We start from the raw sequence: 20,354 nt of genomic DNA, 5'->3' as shown, positions 1-20,354 counted from the left end.
TGAAGTTAAAGAGGATTTTTTTAAGGGGCATAAATTTTTACAGAAGGAGTAACTGAGCTATGAAGCTCACAGCTGCAAGGTATGATTGAGACCAAAGCACTGGAACACTTACCCTACTGCTGCTTTGTATCACTCTGGCAATAAAAAAGGCTTAAAAAAGAGTGCAAGTTCCATTCACTTGAATTGCGTTTGGTTTGAGGCCTTTTTACATAGCCAAGGCAATGTAAAGGGATTTTAGTTGATGAAAGAAATAGCATAGCATCACTCTAAAAAAGATAAGCTGCTCATGTTGTGTGCTGAGTGCATCCGTAGCCCACTTGAGAAGCTAAAAATATAAGTAGTATATAAAGGAAAGCTTCACACTTTAATGTTTCTGACTAAATATGAACTGTGTAAAATAAGGCAGATGCTCCTTTTCTGAGTTACTGCCCATATTACATTTACGTGCTATTAGATTGGTCTGCTTCTCCTGACAAAGCATTACAATTAGTAATGAACTGGGAAAATTTGGTGTTTCAGTCCAGTCAGCGAGAAGTGGGCAGAAGTCATATTGTCCAACACGAGTCACATTATCCCACATTTAGGCCCTTTGCTTGTTGAAGTAAGTGGTAGCAGCCTCTATTGGAGAGAATAACTGGACAAACTGGGATGTTTGATTAATCTGGAAGAGCAGTTCTTCTGCACCTTTAACTCAAGTACTCTTGTAGTTTTAGTATCAGACCCTTATGATAATGTCCATAAAAGGCAGCAGAAATAAATAATAACTAGGAGAAGCTCAGATCAAGCTAATCTTTCTGTATCTTCTTGCTGATCTAACACAGATCTCTGACAATTCCCAACTGACAGTAACAGTCAGCAAGTCAGCAGCAGTCAGATGGACAGAGTGGAAATTACATAGCTGGAAAACCAGCTAAGTTTTCAGATGCACAAACCCTTCTTACAATTGGGTCTCTGTTGTCTACAATTGCATCCTCCGAGGTCTATAAAAAACTTCTTTAAATCTCTCTTAACATTTTTACTGTCTTTTTACCACAACATTAGGAGAAATAAAAAGAATTGTTCACCCCAAGTGTGCTTCTAAAATCTTGTTGTTAATTTCAGCAAGGGAGTCAGTCCCGGAGTGTGAAACACTACTGGTACACATCCTGGCCGGACCACAAAACCCCTGACAGTGCTCAGCCTCTGCTGCAGCTCATGCTGGATGTAGAAGAGGACAGGGTGGAATCACCAGGCAGAGGGCCTGTCATTGTGCACTGCAGGTAATTTGCAATCCTTCTCTGAAATGACTGCCCAAAGCAAGGCCACAGCAAATCACATCTTCCTAAACAAAGAACTTATTTGGGGAAGAGTAAAATTCCCCAGATCCTCTTCATGCCAATTGACTTTTTTCTCGATTTGAGTTTTGGAGAGAATTCCCTTGTTGCCAGCAAATTGTTCCTGAACCATTCTCTGTTTCTGCTAATGAACCTTTTTTCTACAAGACGAGCTGCAGAATTTTTTCGCTTCTGTTTCCTAGTCATGATTTGCTTTCTTTTCAGTCTTGTTGCATAATTACATGCTTAGGTCAGATGCAATGCCCTGTGACTGGTTGGCTAAAATGCTGAAAAGCAAGTCAGTTTTCAACAGCAGGCACTGGGTACAAACTTGGAGACCAGAATACATTAATACTAATTTCACACAGGCAGTTGGTTTGATACTCAAGAGCAAAGTGTTATTCGCACTCAAGAGCAGAGTGTTATTCACATGAATTGTAATAAAACAGAGAATGTCCTTCTGATAATTCTAATTAAATTCAATTTTACTGCCTTATATTGATTCATTTCCCCAGTTTTGCAATTGAAATAGCAGGACGTAGTACTGGATTGGTTGGTGCAAAGACGTAGGTGAAAAGTGAAGCAAAACAGAAAATAAATGAAAATTATGTTTCCTTACTTCCTTTGTCCCATAACTGTGATGAGACATCTCTTACAGTTGGGATACTACTTTTTTTTTCCTAGAAGTACATCAAAACAGAACTTCTCATCTTGAACCACTTCTTTTCAACTCCATATTTAGGAAATTTAGAGAAATGGAAGTCAGATTTGAACCACCCGTCGTTTTTCAAAATCAGAATGTGATGAATAAGGAACTTTCCCTAATTTTATGCAGCTGGTTTTATCAGGAATTATTGTTTCCCTAGACAATCCACAAATCTGTGGGTGTTTCTTGAGAGTAATTTTTTTTAGAACAGATCTTCAGTAATGAAGGCCTATAGAAAAATAGGATGTCTTTCTGAGGTGAGCAATATGACAGTAAGGTCTGTAATCATGAGGAGGAATGTATTCATTATTAAAGACCCACATATCATCTCAGTTGTGATTAATATTTCTTCAGATTCTTGATGAATTAATATCAGAACTATTAAAATTAATCTTCTAAAAAGTAATAGATTACTCAGATGTCTATATGATCACTTCACTGTGGTCTAAAATATAGGTAAAAACTCACACTCCATTTTCTTCTAGTCAGTTTCTTCCCTTTGAGTTGCAGTTGAGGTCATGCAGGTTTTATAGAGCTCTGCACACTTTTAACTTTGGACTTCAGATACAACTGCACAATTCTCGGTTATTTCCAGAGGACCATTACAGTGCACACTCAAAGAGTGATCCTTAATCTGAAGCAGAAATGCTTTAATAATCTCTGAATATTGGAAATTATGGCACTAGTGCAAACAAAAGGCTTTTTGTATGTCTTCCTGTAGCCTATCAAAGAGGATGCTATCTTAAACACTTTAGGAATTAGCCCATTCAGGATATAAGAAGGACTTCTTGTAATAAAATAATTCCTATTCTGCTAAAGAAAAGGAAAAAAGAGTAAACATTTGTTTTGGTCCTTAAAATCAGCAGATCTGGTTACACACACACTAACGACACAGATTTCCAAGGGAAGTTTTAAATTCTCACTAATCTTTATAGTGGCATTTACTGAAAGGTATGTTTCCTCTCTCATGTCACTCATCGAAAGCATGTGGCAAATGTGGAAAATACCTCTTTTATTTGTCCTTTGGTTGTGTAGTTAGTGCTAAATTTGAGTTTAACAGCAACTAGGTGGTTTGGGATCAAATACAAGTTTTAATTCAAAGATTTCAATTATAGAAGGAAAAGTGGGGTTTTTTAGTGTAAATTGAATTACTGAGAAGAATTAGAACAAAGAATTACATTCTGCAAATATAAAACTATTTTAACCCCATTTAGCCAGTGAAAACAAGTGGACTGAGAATCTGAACCACAATGCTGTTTTCTTCTTCCCAGAGCCAGCAATTTGGCATACGGAGGACTTGTAAGAGTTTCTTAACTGAGACTAACGGATAGAATTTTCATGCTTGGAAACTTGACACTGTTATTGCTGTAAATTTTTGCTTTTCTTTCCACATCAGCTAGTGCATGAACATGTTCTATAAAAAGTACACTGCCCTCATCTCTTAATCCCAAAATCATAACAGTCCAATATCCAACACTCCCAATTAACAGACCAGTCATTATGAACGAGCTACTACACCTTAAACTCCTAAAAGAAGAATGGAAAAATAGAAATAAATGTTTTTATATATATATATATATATACACACACACATACCATGTTTGGGTGCTTGAAAATACTTCAGAGTAAGTAGTTCTCTGTTTTTTATTGATATACCAGGAAGAGATATTATGCAAGTGAAGAACACTGCCTGAAATAAAGCTATGTAGTAAGATAGGACTGTCATGCCTAAACTGAGGAAGAAAATACATTAGAAAACAATAGTCTTTGCCTAATACATGTTAAGAACTTGTCCAAGAACACTTAATCCACTCCAAAAGAAGGGGAAAAAAGAACCCTTCATTGTAGCCAACTTCACTTAAAACTTTAGCCCCACATTCAAGGTTTTCACAATATTTGAGGAAGTGAGTGGGGGGAATGCATTAGACTGCTTCCTCCAAATCCCTTTTTAGAAACTTTGATGTCCTCCTCTTTTTGGATACATTTTCCTCATAAATATTGATGTCCAAGGAGGCAGGCTGTCAACTGAGGATCTTCATCTCACTTGATATTTCTTATGCTGCCAGTTTTACATCTCACTATCCCCCCATGGTTGGCTTAGGCATCCCCATATATTCAATATTGCTGAGTCCTCTTGGAAATTTTGACTTCCAGATAAGAGGGCTCTTGAGTCTCTAAAGCACGTGGAGAGTTACAGCACCAAATCCTTCTCCCTTCTGCAGAATCACAGGAGAGGGAGTTAACTTCATCAACATGGTTCTAGATAATTTTTTCCTTCATAGTTAGAGGTATGGTTAGCAGAATCCCTGTATGTATACTTTGAGGGCTTTGAGCATAAAGCCCCCAAAAGACTTCTGTCTTTAGGTAGACTTTTCCCCATCTCAGTGCGTATCTCCATCATTTGTTTGGACTGTTTCACAGAATATTTGGACTTTGTGGTGCTACTGGAGATTATTTTTCTTACCATACACTTGTGTGCAGACTGAAAACATACAAGCCTTGCAAATTATCCACAACAACTGGACCACTGGAACAGTGCACGCTTTCATTTCTAAGCAAGTGAGCTGAGAAGCGACCCTTGCTGGTCGTGCACCCCAGAACTGTGGGTTCTAGCAATTCCATGTTTCATGTTTTTACTGTTTTCATATCTATTTAGTGTTTTCCAGTTAATTCCTTTGATCTGTGAACTCCATTCCCTTATTAAATTTTGCCTTCTTTTCAGTGCTGGTATAGGAAGAACAGGATGTTTTATTGCTACGGCTATTGGTTGTCAGCAATTGAAGGAAGAAGGAGTTGTCGATGCATTGAGCATTGTCTGCCAGCTACGAGTGGATCGGTGAGTTCCAGAAGAACCATAAATAGGTCAATGTTTCTGAAAATCAGTCAATAATTCTGAAATAATGCTGAAATCATTGCTGAAATGATTCAGTGATGATTCTGAAAAGCTTTCCGCAGTTGAATGTCATTTTACATGAAATAGCAGCCATCACTTTTACTGATTCGTATGACAGCATTAGCTGAGTGTTCAAGGTAACATCTGTTTTTAGACACTGAATAATGAATATTCTTTTCTGGGTGAAACTGTGTGAGACTCCACTGAATGAAATTGTCCTGAGATGGCAACCCTGCAGTTGCTGGGCACTTGGCACTCATCTTTTCCCCTCCTGGAGCTTTCTGCTGTCTACAGCATCCTACTAGGACATAACAGACATGGGGCAATCTGGAGGCAAGGGATTGTCTTTGAGCCTGGGTTGACAGGGACATCCAGGCTTACTCAGTGTGTAGCTTCTTTATGCAGCAGAGAGAGCCAAATCTGGTGCTGCTGCTATTCCCTCAGCTGTGCTGGGGGTGGTTTTGAATTGGGTTGGCAAACGTACTCAGCTTAAGAAAATAGCAAGGCATTTGTTGCAGGATTTTCTTAAATCTTAAGTCAGATCAATTCCCTGATTGAATTCACAGCTTGAGAGCAGGAACAGTGTAAGCCAGCATTGTTGCAGTGTGCTTTGTTTTGTGAAACTGTGGCTGAAGAGAGATTTGTGTTGGAAAGGAAGATGTGGGTATTGTGCACAATGGGAGCTTTTGGTCTGATTGTACTTTTCTTTCTTATTCTGCTCGGGGAAACAGGATTTTGTATAAAGTAAATAAACAGGGTTGCACCAAGAATAGAGAAGTCTTGTTCCTCTTCTGCTGTAGGTACCAGGTCATATAATCTCCTCACAAGTATCTTAACAGCTTCTGACATGCATTTCTTCTTTAAATGGAAACAACCCATAAGGGTTCAAATGCTGAAAAAGAGCTTAGGTCAAAGGTACAACACAGGATTTTTGTGTTCTGAAGAGCTCTGAAAGATACTAGAACCACAAATTGCAGAAGGACCAGAATTCATATAGTTAACCATGTTTATGGATCACCCCCTCTGCTTTCCTCTCCCATGTGCCTTCATCCTACTAGAGATTGTAGTGTGATCCTTACAGGGCAACACCAGTCACTTGGAGTGTAAACTTCCCCAAGGGGAGTTACTGACCTAAAACTTCTGCAACACGAAAAGATGGGAGAGCTGAGGGAAAAGTGCTTACTCTGTTTTAAATTATCAGTTCCAAATTTCCAGCACTCCATTCTGAATATCTCCTCAGCTTATTGAAAAAGGTTTGTAGTGTTCTCCCCCACTTTAGTATTTCTGTTATAAGATGACCTTTTTCTTATTGCTTTTACACTCCATTTTAGAGAAGTAGAAGCAAACTCTGGTCTCAGCTAAGTCATTTTTCATGTCATTATTTCAGCCATAGAAAAAAATAATCTACATTTTCAGCATTATAATTGACAACACTCTTTCATCGAGTGTATCTGACCAATGAACTCTCTTATATCTATTGGTATCCTAGATAAACTTGAAAGATAATGAAAATCTGACCAAAATAAAAGAAAAAGAGTTACTGAGTTTTGCTCAGAAAAATGTCTTTAAAAATTAAAAGACACATATATACTTTTTATCTCAGGCAATGCCTGAGAGTTATATAATCTGAAACTCATTCACAACAGCAATCTCAGTGGCACAAAGGCTGGTATAAAAATCTTTAAGTCTTGTGATTTGCATATTTCTGGGAGGTTTTTAAGTTTCATATTATATAAATTGGCTATATTGCATAATGGATCTCACTCACCTGGCAGTCAGTTTATAACAAGGATTGCTAGAGCAGAGTTTAGCAGCTTCTCAGATTACAGCAGCCACTGCCAGCCCAACCAGACTTTATGAACACGATTCATAAAGTGGCTGAGTATCACTCTTACGTGGACATAGCTCAATGAGACCAGCTTCCACTGAGGACCCAGTGCTGATGTGTTGGTTACTGGCAGGCGGTGTGTGAGACTGGGTCAGTACATATGGCATGAGCTGGCAAAATGAACTTAATGTCCCACTAGACTTGTTTGCAAGTGGCCAACATTAGCAATGGGGTACAACCAGGAACAGGGCAGGAACAGTGATGAAGCTGTCTTATTCATGACACTGGCCAGCAGCTGAGCCCCAATTTATTCTCTGTGCATCAGCTTGCCCTTACAAAACAGAAAAAGAGTTCAGCAGAAAAGGGTGGTTTTGTCTGACCACCTGAGAGCCAAAAACCTGCCTAGGTAGTACCCTGAATATTTCACTCCTGGTACCTCATCTCCACTAGGCTCCCAGCCAGGCTTGCTCATGGTCAGAGCCATCCAAACACCTGCTGATGGACCTGCTGATGGAATAAACACCTTTGATGGTATACACTTGTTGTGTGAACGTTTTGTTGCATGTGTCCATGGCCACATTTCTGCTAAAGTGAATTAAGTAATAAGAAAGAGCTGCGCTTCAGGGACTCACAGTGATGCTGTACTGATTTACCAAAACATTCCCATTGCCCAGCATACTGAGAGAGAACCAAACAAGGATCCAGACAAATTAGAGATGGTGGCAAAAAGTTATGCTGAAAAAGAAGCTTAATTAAGTTTTTATGTAACATCTCTGGAAACAGTATAAGTTAGAGCTCCAACAGGGAATAAGACAGAAGAGAGTGGCTCCTAGGTAAGGTATTTCCAGGTACCACTTTCTCCTTAGCTGCTTAGGGTAAGTTAAGGGGTGAATGTACCTGGCAGTAATTGTATGTGCTGAGCTAACATGAGGAAATGAACCATCCACTCAAAATCTTGACCCATGCTATGTGTGGATTCATAGAAAGACAGACCCTCAGGTCTGCTCAGCTTAGCTTTTTTCCCAGATCATTTTTTAAGTTTTGGAACAGAAACAGGAAACGTTTGATGTGAGGCATCTTCAAGACTGACTGTGATGTCGAGAAACTTTGCACATTCTTAACCTCAAAGGCACATTCTTGGAATGACGTCCAGTAAGTTTGCTCTTGGCTCCTCAGACAGGATGAAAAGAGTTTCCAGTGTGCGTCAATTCATTGTTTAAGTGTTTTTGACTAATCGCCACAGGTTAAAAAAAATAAATCCCAAACTGCACCATATTCATTCTGGAGCAGACTGCATCCAGCTGCACTAGCAGCAAGCCAGAGGGCAGGGTGAAGAACGCTTTCCTCCCCCATGGCTACCCAGGCAGAGCTGGTTGTGGTCCCCAAGCCCTCGGGATACCAGGGGCTGTTTCTTCCCAGCACCACCCCAGAGAGTCCCAAAGAAGAAAAGAGGCCAGCAGCTCACAGAGGAGCTGGCAGCGTGTGCTGGCAGAGGACGAAGGCTGCACACCCGGAGGTGCCATAGCTGTGGGTACATCCCTTCTAGGCACTAGGGACATGGGAGAGGAAACCTCCCTCCTTGAGCAGATTTCCTCCTGAAATGCTCTACCACACAGCCTTCTGCACAAGCTGATGTCTTAGGGTCACGGATAATTCCTTGCTATTAAACTTAAGCCTTGCACAAGGACAAAGGGGAGAAGGACATAGGGATACTGGTAGATGAAAACTTGGACATCAGTCAGCAATGTGCACTTGCAGCCCAGAAAGCTAATTGCATCCTGGGTGGTATAAGAAGAATAGTGACCAGGAAGTTGAGGAAAGTGATTCTTCACCTCTACTCCACCCTTGTGAGACCCCATCTGAAGCACTGCATCCAGCTTTGGGATCCTCAGCACACAAAAGACATGGACCTGGTAGAGTATGTCCAGAGACGGGGCATGAAAATGGTCAGAGAGCTGGAACATGCCTGCTATGAAGGAAGTCTGCAGCAGCTGGGGTTGTTCTAGAGAAGAGAAGGCTCTAGGGACACCTTTTTGCAGCAATATATATATAGAAGGCTTATAAGAAAGATGTAGAAAGCATTCTTACCAGTAGCGATAGGACAAGGGGTAATGGCTTTAAACTAAAAGGGGGTAGATTTATGTTAGCTATTAGGAAGAAGTTATTTCTTTACTGTAAAATTGTTGAGGCACTGGCGCAGGTTGCCCAGAGAAGCTGTGGCTGCCCCATCCCTGGAAGTGTTCAAGGCTAGGTTGGATGGGGCTTTGAGCAGCCTGGTCTGGTGGAAGGTGTCCCTTGCCCATGGCAGGAGGGTTGAAACAAGATGATCTTTAAGGCCTCTTCCAATCTAAGCCAGTCTGTTCTACGAATCCTGTGTATAATAGCACTGACAATGCCAAGCTGTCAGGTGTCCATAGGCTGACAGGGAGGTGCATTGGTTTGCCCATACAGGGTTCAGAAGCACCGTAACATCTTGGTCATGCTCACATAGGCCACATGCAGTAGCGCTGGGCTCAGCCGCAGCCAGTCTTACACATAACTTCCTAGGGATTTTGTATGTTACTTCAACACCAAAGAGGAAGGAGCAAGGATCACCTCCCCAAACAGCCTAGAGCAGCCAAACTTGTCTTAACCTGCCCTTCCTGCCAAGTCCTTCTCCCTGGATATGTTACCTTCCTCTATCCCTTCCACACAGCAGATCTAACCTGGGAAATGTACTCCCTTAGAGAACATCTTGGGGGAAAATTGATGGGGGAGACAGGAAGGGAAGCTGGCTGGGAAGGGGCCGTGTGGGCAAGTCAGGACGCAGTAGTGAGAAGGAAGGAAGGAGGCTAGGCAATAGAGAGGACCAGAGCAAAGCCCTCTCATCACCTTTAGACTCTCACTGGATATCGAGGCAGTGAACAGGCACAGAGGAGAGCAGCTGAAGACAGCAGGCAGCCAAGAGTTATGAATTTGTGGATGTCCTTGTTGGCAAAGCTAAGAGGCTGCTGCATTTTGCACCGGATGGGACCATTTAAGGGTCTGTGATTTAACTCCTGTGGCTAGCATATCATGATAGACATGCAGCTCACTAAAAGGTGTTCTACAGTTGCCTGAGCTCACTGGAGAAGCACAGACAGCTGGTCATTTGCTTAAAGAACTAGGTATTTTAAATATGTTTTTCCTGACATGGCCCTTTAACCATCCAGTACCACTGAGGAAAATAAAAGTAACTTGTGGCTACAGATAACATTCTCTAATACTAAAGCACAATACTTGAGGCATTTTTACCTTTTTTTGTATAGCTTTATATATCAGTAGACTCTTTTGTTGCTAGCGTGTCTAAAGGAATCACACGAGGGTTTGTCAGACCTTCTCCTTTAAGATACCTGGCTTCGACATTGCTCTGTATCTAAATCCCTCCCAGACTTGATTGTTTCATTGAAGATCTAGATGAAGCCAAATACAATGCACAATTAATGTCTTCCTTCCCACTAAGGTCACTTAGTCCTTCATCCTCCCAAAGGTAAAGTAGCTGTTCCAGGGTACACGGAGGATGAACTGGGGGCTTGGTTCCAGCAGCAGAGTAGGTAGCTTTGAATACCCTGGCAGATGAGATAATAGAAGTGAAATTAAGTGAACTTGAGGCTTCACTCCATGAGAAGTGAGACCTGAGAGACTTAAAGACTGTCAGAAAGAGGCTGAGTTTAATTTCAGAGCTCAGTGGTATCACTCTTATTAAATACCACCTACCTCCTGGAGGGCATCATCCCCTTCCCACCACACTGCAGCTGGCACCAGAGATGTGGGACTTGATCCTCATACTTAGACCTGAAAAAGGGATTCTTATCAGTTGAATATATTTAATGTAGGCATCTAATCCAAGCTGACTGTAACTAGTCCTTTTTATGGTCAAGTCAAACTCTTTGGTATTGTTGGTGCTGAAATGAGTCATTGCTGTAAAATTTCTTAGGTGGCTGCTGTTCAGACAGGATGCATTGTAGGCGTTAGAAAGAGGACAGGAAGAGCTGCTCTCTGCGCAGGCAATCTGAGGGTCACCAAAGGTTACATTTTTAGTAAAGGACAAAAAATGAAAGGCCACATTCTGACTACTCCCTTGCTCCATAGTAGTACTGCTGGGTCCATGTATCTGGCCTTCCTTGCCCAAGTGACTGAGCAGTATTCTCTTAGAATGTGTTGAATTTTAAATGTAGGTTTTAACAGTGTAGATGCCAGATGTTTTCCTCTCCAGTTCTTACCCTGGCGGAGTTGAGAATAGTGGCTCATGCTGGACATGTGCTGGATAGTATAATATATGAAGAAAGTACTTCTGCTCAGGCATATCTCCCACTTACTCAAGCAAACCCTAAGTAAAACATTGAGAAAAGGTCTTGTATTATATGGAGCTGGCAGGGGCTGCAGATTGTCACATTCTTAAGATTTCATTGCGATGTGTTTCCTTTCCAGGGGCGGAATGGTGCAGACCAGTGAACAGTATGAATTTGTGCACCATGCACTGAGTCTGTATGAAAGCAGACTTTCTGCAGAAGCTGTCCAGTGAAGCCAAGGAGTGTAAGACCAAATGTCAGTCTCTTGAGGTAATTTGTTTCATTACCTACCAGCAGCTTCTTCAAGGAGTTTACTGAAGTGGGAAGAGCGCCTTTGAGGCCAACTTCTGAAAGGATTGTGGACGGTTTGGCGAAACTATAGAGATTTGTGGACCCTTACTATATATGAATGTATTGTGAGCTTCCCAAAAATGATTTATAAAGAAGGTACTGTGCTGAAAGAAGGTACTGTACTACACATGGATTTTGCGTATATATCTAAAGGTGGGTTTAATTCTGTAATACTGATATCTGCCTATGGAATGTATGTATGTGCTACTGCTGCAGTTGGATGGACATTGGAACTTCTACAGAAGAGATGTTTATCAAGTGTATAAATGCTTTAACGTTTGCAAACTGTCTTGTGAATGGACTGTTAACTGTACTGTAAAGTGCTATTACTGATTATGTGGTGAGCTTGTTTCTTGGCCACATAATATTCTTGCTGCTAAAATTGCAAGTGTTCAATTATGGATTAAAAAAAAAAAAAAAAAAGAAGATGACAAAAAAAGAGAAAGTCTTGGTTTTGAAAATATTCAAAAACGGTTCATATTTTATATGGAAATACATGTTCTTCATACTATTAACTATTAAATGTGTATTTACTGTAGGTCTTACAGAGCAGTTGCAGAGCACAATGTCTGTTAATCAGTGTGTATGTATTTACCCTATGCTGTTGATTGTCTCAGAACACTCTTATGCTACAGACCCGAATCGAGTGTATTTGTAAATTGTGTAAGTCATTTTACTTTTAAAAGACAACTTTGTAGCATATATTAAATGGTAAGGATTTTAAATATTTGTCTGTCTTTTATTAATAAGGATTTTTTTGCTTATGTTGTTTATCTGCTCTGTCTCTTTCAGTAAGGGATAGATACCTTTGGTGATATAGACTGTTCCATGGCAGGTTATACAAGACAGAAAATGCTGCTAGGACTGTTTCCTTTACTGTTCAGCAAGAGTTTGTTTTTAAGAGAAATGCAAAGTTGGCTTTATGACTTACAGCACTGGGAGGTCTGTTTACAGGGTATAATGAGTTTTTAATGCAGTGATGTTGACTTTGCTTCATACTGCTAATAAATTGCACTTGATATAAAATATTTACTGAAGTGTCTATTCTTAACCTTGAGCAGGTAATGCACCACGCACTCTTGTACTCCCATAAACAGGCACAGCCCAGTTTGTTCAGCCTTCACCATGGCTTTAGACCACTAGAGAACCAATCCAGAGGACACAGGCAATAATCTCCCACTGACATGGATCAAGGTGGATCACCTGATGGGAAGGCAAAACCAGCATCACTTGATCCCTTGGAGAGAGTTTGTGTAAGACCCGGTGCAAACCTCAGAGCTTTGCCTCCTCCTCTTCCTCTTCTCTCCCTCCCCCATCCACTTGGCTTTTAGAACATGTGGAGTTAGAAGCATTGATATCAAGATTTTGCTTGATTATATATAATGTTTGCTTATTCTCTGGATAATACAGGATGTACTCATTCAGCACCATCCAGATCACCTGCGGACTTTCAATATTTCACAGGCAACAAATTACACAAAAGTATAATCCCTTTGCTTTTATTCTAAAGAGATACAATATCACCTCTTAGTTCCCCAGGTGTTTGAAAACCTCTCTCTCTTGCTAGTATTTTTCCAAAATAAAGCAACTAGTAAACTCTGAAGAATGATATGAAAGGACAAAGTGGTGTAAAACTCCCCAAAACAATTGAATAGAAGGAAGTGCTCGTCACTGACTTTTTCCCCCTGTGAAGGCACATTTCCTTCCTAGCCTTCGCTTCACTTATCTGAGGTGGGTTTTTTTTAAGAGAAGCATGGAGAGTTGCTAGAGGGAAAATGGATTCTTTATTTCACGTCCTGGTTTCTACCTGCCTTGCCTTGACATTCTCAGGTAAGTGTCTCTCCCCACTTCCCCTCTACTGTGTTGCTCTTTCTGCCTCTGAGCAGAGCCCTGCGGCGCAGCTGGTGACTTACAAAACCTGAGTCATTTCTTTGCTGGGGTTCATAGAGGAGGAATGGGGGGCAGGGCCAACATACCCCGTTCTGTTTGGATCGCTTTTCAAAGGAAAATAAACTGTCCCCTTCTATGCTAGAGATACCTCTTTTCATTTTTACGAAGAACTCCTGCTAGACAATCCAGGAGCTGAGCTTTTTGAAGGGGAGATTCCTATTTGTTATTCCTAGTCTGTGAAATTTCCAGAGCCAGGAGTTTTCTGTGGTGCTTAGTTAGAAAATACCCAGTCTGTAAAAACAGGGGGATGACAAACCTCAACCAAGGGAAATAAATACACTTGTCGGGTTTAGCACTTTGTCACTAATGATGCTGGAAATGTTTGAGTAACTAAGGTGAGAAAAAGAGAAACCTAAACAAGATGTGGCAGGGAGGCTGCCTTTGAAATAACCAGTTCCGTGTTCTGTAATAAGTATGAATTTGTTGTTCTAACTTAGGGGGGGTTTTGATGAATGCATTGCAGTTCTCTTTATTTGAGTGTTTGGTGTTGATCTTTCATTGTGGTGGCACAAAGAGCTAATCTAATGTGAATTAGGATGGTCACAAAACTAACAGCTAGAGACGTTGGAGTAAATCCAGTAAAATAGATGTACTTCCTATCAGTAAAGAGCCTCCATTATGGCACAGGCACTGAGAGGCACATAGGTTTGGGAATGTCCTCTTATGTTTTCTTTGGAAATACTATAAGTGTTACTAAAACAATTTCCAGGCAGTAAATTATATTGTAAAAGGACTGTGTCCTGAAACTGAAAAAAAAAAAGAAAACTGAGAGCTCATGTAGATCTCTCTATACTTTCCAGCAGGGGAGGCGGGTATTTAGAATTGGTATTTAAAGTTAGTAGTTCTGATTTTTTTCTACATCCAGTTTAGTTTCTTCTTAATTTTTATATATAATGAAGGCTGAGGTGACCTTTGCCACAGTAGTTGCTTTATGCATTCTCATTCTTTACAGTACCAACACTTGCAACATGTGGATTGTGTGTTTGGGGTTTATTTTAAATAGGTTCAACATATGGAAAGTTCATGAAAAGTTCAGCACATAGAAAGTGGGAGGATTTATTTGCTGATGCTTTTTAAATCATCAAGAATTTGCTTTTTGTTAAATAACCACGTGTAATCTGTTGTATTTTTCTGGAATTTTCCTCTTCCAGAGGGGTTTCTGATTATCCATGTCCAGAAACAGCAGTGTCTTTCAGAAAATAGAGGAGTCATTATGGAAAAGTGCAATATGACCAACCTCAACCAGGAATGGCAGTGGACAGCAGATGACAAGCTCCTCCATGTGAAATCTGCCCAGTGCCTGAGCATCTCTACCCGCTTTGCCCTTTCATCTCGCAGCATCATTGTTGATTGTCTTGAGGCAGTCAGGTGGACTTGCCATGAGGAGGACGGGCTCCTTACAGTGGCCAACAGCTCTCTCTTTCTCACAAAGCAAGGCCAGAAGGTAATGGCCAAGCAGAGTAAGAAATACCTTCACAGATGGAGGCAGCTAGAAGCCAGAGAGACGGGAAAACCTGTATATGTAAATCTGTGCTCAAAGCAAGGTGAGCTACTCCTTCAAGGAAGTATCCTGGAAGTTTTGCTAACAAAAATGTACTTGTATGCTAACTCAAATGTTAAAAATTATGAATATAATTTTTCTTATGTGAAAAGAGTTTAGAGAACCATAAAAAGAACAGCTGAGTGCTGACTTTCTCACAACTGATGGGGTTTTTAAGCCATTTTATATTTTCAAGATGTCTCTCCTTTTCTCTAGTCCCAGTCTTTGTACCAAAGTTCTTATGAGCTGAAGTGCAAAATGAGCTGAGTATGCTAAGTGCAAACTCAGCTCATTTTTCTTGTGTCATTTCCTTTTCCACTTTTAAACAGAATTGTAGGTACTAACTCCTCATACTTTTTAAAAATATGTATAAAAGTCCTTCTCTTCCCCATTTCATTTTACTGTACAAATCCAGATTCAATCTGCCAAGAGCAAGAAGACATCTGAAAATCAAGCACATGCACAAAGGTTATTTCTCTGATTAACCCAAATGTGCAATTAGCACAGACACTGAAGGTCCTTCCAACCCAAACTATTGTATGCTTCTATGTTTCTGTTACTTCCATGTTCACATATTTAGTGTCATTCTGCCTTAGAATCATAATATATATGAGAACACTCAAAATCCTGAAAATAATGACCTGAACCAAAAATCTCAGACATTCTTGCAATAGCCCTTTGAGGTTTGGGTCTGTGCACATACTTAGAGATGTGTTGATATACCAGTGTGTTTATACGTTCCCATATGCATAGCAAAAGGGAAGGTAGAATGGTTTGAATACTGCTTAATAACACTTTTCTTGATGTCTTGTTGTCAATCCTTCCTGACAATCCTATTAATGGTTGTTTTTTTTTTGTGCGGTATTAAGCAGCTCTTCATGGTAAAAAATAAGAACAACTTGCAGAGTTAAGCTTTTTATTGGGCCACATGCATTTTATTCTTACCTTTACAGGATTAAGAAAAAATGTTTTATGACCCAATACTTTTGCATATGGCCAAGTTTTCAGAACTTTTAAAACAAATCCTTGTTCTTTCTAACCTCCCATTCGTTGTAAGGCAGGGTACCATTTTATCAGCGAATGTGTACTTGCAGAACTCCACTCACAGCAGCAGGACTACCCACCTGAGTGGAGGTCTGAAAGGCCAGCTTGCAGAATCAGGGAATGGAAAATGACCAAGATGCCATTCCAGCCCACCCATATATTTTAGATATTTCAAAGGCAAAACCATTTGAAGTCCTGTGTATAGGGTGAGTATGTCTTGCTTAGTCAATGCACCATAAAAAGTTAAGATGAACTACGCAGGTAGTGTTATTTTCTTTAGGTTGCTAGATTAAGTGTGGCCTAGCAGAGTTAGAGTAACCTCACATCCTTCTTTTAATCATCCTCAGAGGAGAAGCAATTTAAAACCAGTGAGAACTGAGGAAGATACTTGTCATGGGGTATTAAAGTACCTTCTCATCTATTTGCTGCTTTCAGTCCTTTAATGAACTTACCTTAGTTTTTCTGAAATTCCCTCCATAGACAGGCCTGTAGATCCACTTGAAGATCCTCACTGTGTCAATTATCTCCTTTTTGACAGCTCTGGGAAGCACTGTTGAGAAATCAACGGTAGTTTATAATCCTATCTAAGAATTCCGGGTATATAGGAAACTAATAAAGAGCTGAAGTAGTGCAAAGAAATTAATTTTTCAAATAATAATAATAACGAGTACTACAAGAACAAAATCTAATGCCCACAGTGCTGGTCTTGACATCTATAAGCATGTCAAAATTTTCGATGTCGAATGTGTAAAATTAGTCTTTCAAGAACATCTGCCTACTTTCAGTGAAAGCAGCAGTGTAACAGCCTAAAATAACATATTCAGTCTATATTTAGCTAAAATAGTAAAGATTGAGCAAAATCTTTGGAGCTGAAATCGCTATAAGTTTTTGTACTCCTAGATAAGACTGTATTTTTATATAATTTACCCTTTGTTTTCATAGTACTCATAAAAATAGTTCTATTTTGGCAAAGGAGTACCTCACTGAATTGCATCTCAAACATCTCATCAGCCCAGATACAGTACAAGTTCCAAACCCAACAACTGCAACTGCCTTATATTCTAGACTTAAATGCCAAGCATGATTTTTCTGAGCCTGGGGAAAGTCTGAGCTTGTATTTAGATTTCAAATCGGCCATCTGAGATGTGCTTGGATACACATTTTTTTCTACAATCCTGACCTACACGACTCTCTGTGGAAAGCAGGATAAGTTTAAATATCCCATCTCTGTTCAGCCAAAGGCCACTTTAACAGAAGACAGTCCTCACACAAACCCATGGTTAAACTTGGCCTCTGGCTGAAACAACGGGCATGGAGAAGGGCCATGAGGCATCAATCTCCCTTGAGATGGCGAGACTTCCGTTTTCATTAAATTCACGAGTAGATTCTGGGCAGAGAGAGAAATAGTGTGTATAGCGCCAATGCCTTCTTTTCACAGGCCAGCTGTTGAGGTCAGAGCTTCTCTAAGACCAGGATCCAGGAAAAGGGACAGGAATGGAAACAGGAGGAGGTGAAGGAGTAGAAGTCAGGATGCCTAAAAGTAACAAAAACTTTTGCATGTAAATAACAATCATGGAACAAACTCGCACCCAGAGCACCACACTAATGCCTATGTCACTGCTGAGTTACAAGCAATTCTTACAAGATTCTTTTGTTCTGGGAAGGATAGTTTTAATAAAATATCCGATTAGAGAGCAGAAGCAGTGCTATGTAGCACCTAAGGTATTACCAACAAACCTCAAAACCAGTGCAGACCAAAAATTATTCATGAACTGGAGAATTACTTCAAACAGGGAGACACAAGTCCAAGCTTTATGCTGCAGTTGCTCATTGAGACCTGAAGACTGTCACACAGCCTGTAGAACACTCTGGATGCAGAAGCTGACATCAACTGTTTTCTAATATGATGCTCTGCAGTGCATTTCTCTTCTACCATTTCATATGTAGCAGGGGCATCTCCTGAAGGAATTGTAGCTGCAAAACCGTAGAACAGTGGGTATCAAGACAAAGCCCTATTCAAAAGAATGGCTGATTTTGTGGAGAAGAATGGTTTTATTACTTACTGTTATGTGCCAAGTACTTAAGAACCATAGTGAGATCTACAAAGATATAAAAGAAGTTGGACAAGGAATTCAAGTAACACGGCATCTTTTAATCTCTTGTTTTGTTTGCAGTCTAAACCAGACAAGATAACAGATACTATGTACGAGCCAAAGCCTGATGTATCATCTGATGTTCAAAGTGTTACCTCCACAATCCCTCCTCCTTTTCTACCTCAGTTTCTGGCCTCGTATCTTGTCTTTCACATGGGCCTCTCTCTTCCCCTTGTCCCATTTTCAGTTTGCCTTCCTGTGTTTATTGAGTACATCTCACTGCTGATCCTTCAGCAGATGGAGGGTAGAAAAGACCAGAGCAGTGCATGCTCCGAACCACTGCAGCAGCAGTAGTGACTGCAGAACATGGTAAGGGAAGACACATGCGTCTTCTTGGCACTCTTGGGAAAGTGGAAAAGCACCAAAGAAAGGTGGCAGGAGCACAGAAAAGGCAGCAACTCTTACCCATTTTTGTGGTCATGTTAATATCTCTGGGCTTTGATTTTCCTATACCTTTGGTGTTTGTAGTGACCACAACAATCCATCCACAGGTTCGTAAGAGGCTGGAATTTTGTGCGTGTAACCTTTACAAATTTGTCCAGGATAAAATAGAACAGTAAGAATCAATAATTTCATTCCACCTTTGAGTTGACCCAAAACTTTTTTTCTAAAAAAGCTTTCACTCAAACCCATTTTTATTTTCCTGAATTATTATTTTATAGGATTTTAGAAGTGAAAGAGTTTGCTAACATCTATGTGAACCTATGCAATACCAAAAATGACTTGAACCTTCTTTCTTTGGTCAAAGCAATTACACAGCTGACCACTTTTGCTCAGCTTCACCTGGAAAAAGAAAGGCATCAATGTCATATGCCTGGATATAATTACAAGACCTTGTACCCAACCCAATACCATGCTGACAGAAGCTCAAAGATAAATGTGGTTTTACATTTCATAAAAAGAAATGGAGGGAAAAAATCTACAGTGTAGCCTAGGACTTTGTTTTTTGTAAATTTTCTGTCTCAACAAACCACAGCACAGAAAGTGTTGAACAAAGTCAGATTGGGTACTTTCACATGGAAAAAATAGAATGATAAGAACAGCTTCCCAGAGCAACCAGGAGGACAGCAAGTCCTGCTTTACTATTTCATCCTCTGCTGAGAGTGTGAACAAAGATGCCAATTCCAGACATCTGTACTTACTGGTAATTTTCATTATTACATTTTCTGCCTTTATTGTGTATGGAACTCTGTGTAGTAGCTAGAGCGGGTTTCAGCTTCTAGATGTCTAAATGTAGGTGTCTGAAGGAAGGTCTTATTTCAGTTGTCTCAACATAGGTGCTTTTTGTCATTTGGGATGCTACAAGATACCCTACCTGACATCTGACTGCCCATCCAGAAAGACATAGGTCTCCAATAGGTGCTATGAGAGCTCTGAGCAGATGTCTCAGATGCCCTAGGGCAGTTCAGATTGCATGAGGCAACCATGTTTAGGCAACTGAACCAAGTCCTAGGTGTCTCCACGGTAGCTGCTTTCCTGAGCTCTCTTCAGTAGAGATGTAATCCGTGGAGTTAATGGAGTCTAGATACCTTCCAGTGACCAAGAATGTACTTCAGAGTGAGTTTGGTCTATCCAGAGTGTCAGAAATAGGTCTGACAGAGCCCTATTATGTGTTATCACCATAGTTATCTGGGATGTTCTGCTACCACTAGTGTGGAAAAAGCCTTTAAGTAGCTACTTCAGCATTTCAAAAACAAGCAAAAGACCTACTTAGGATTAGACTGGAGTTCAGAGGTGTTTGACCTCCCTGACGTGAGATACAAACATTGCTAACTTCTACAACATTTCAGATAAAGAAGGTAAAAAATTTTCAAGCAGCATAGACTGTGCAGTTTTTAAAAGCTCTACACTGAATGGGAAAGAAAGGTCATTCTGTAGATTTTGTTCTTCTGTCACACTCCTACATACAACAGAAAGTGGAAATATACTTTTTTTTAAATGCAGGCTTTATTTTTGCAATCTCTTTACAAGTAGTTAGATCACTAAAAAGAGAATTTATTTTGTCATGCACATACAGACATCTTAAAACAACCCCTTCTAGTTTCAAGTCTTGCTGTCAGTGAGTCAGATGCAATCTTATCGATTATTTTATATATATATGTATATAACAGATAGCTGGTTCATTTATGTTTCATTAGCAGTTCAGCCTCCGAAAATGTGCTTTAATTGGGTAGGCAGATAGGTACGATGCAAGTTGTTTCAAAAAGCTGCATCAGGCTGGCTTATCTGTGTCTGAAGGCACCACTGTAGGGTCCTCAGTACTTGA

General features: G+C 40.2%; 2 protein-coding genes across 3 annotated transcripts in view; both read left to right on the top strand.

Annotated features, from left to right (window-relative positions):
• PTPRR (protein tyrosine phosphatase receptor type R) overlaps nt 1-12,427 on the top strand; it is a 74,449-nt gene extending 62,022 nt beyond the window's left edge. Inside the window, exons 10-12 of the mRNA XM_065665033.1 lie at nt 1,102-1,259; nt 4,742-4,855; nt 11,190-12,427. Of these exons, the coding sequence (XP_065521105.1) occupies nt 1,102-1,259; nt 4,742-4,855; nt 11,190-11,283 (366 nt within the window). The 3' untranslated portion in view covers nt 11,284-12,427. The remainder of the gene's footprint in view (nt 1-1,101; nt 1,260-4,741; nt 4,856-11,189) is intronic.
• A 670-nt stretch (nt 12,428-13,097) lies between these two features.
• PTPRB (protein tyrosine phosphatase receptor type B) overlaps nt 13,098-20,354 on the top strand; it is a 66,814-nt gene continuing 59,557 nt past the window's right edge. For both annotated transcript variants that reach the window (XM_065668948.1, XM_065668967.1), the window contains exons 1-2: nt 13,098-13,231; nt 14,503-14,895. In XM_065668948.1, the coding sequence (XP_065525020.1) occupies nt 13,177-13,231; nt 14,503-14,895 (448 nt within the window). In that variant the 5' untranslated portion in view covers nt 13,098-13,176. The remainder of the gene's footprint in view (nt 13,232-14,502; nt 14,896-20,354) is intronic.

This window comes from Lathamus discolor, chromosome 1, assembly GCF_037157495.1.
Source record: "Lathamus discolor isolate bLatDis1 chromosome 1, bLatDis1.hap1, whole genome shotgun sequence".
Lineage (NCBI taxonomy): Eukaryota > Metazoa > Chordata > Aves > Psittaciformes > Psittacidae > Lathamus > Lathamus discolor.
The sequence above is the reverse complement of the archived record's forward strand: the minus strand, read 5'-3'. Positions and strand labels throughout refer to the sequence as shown.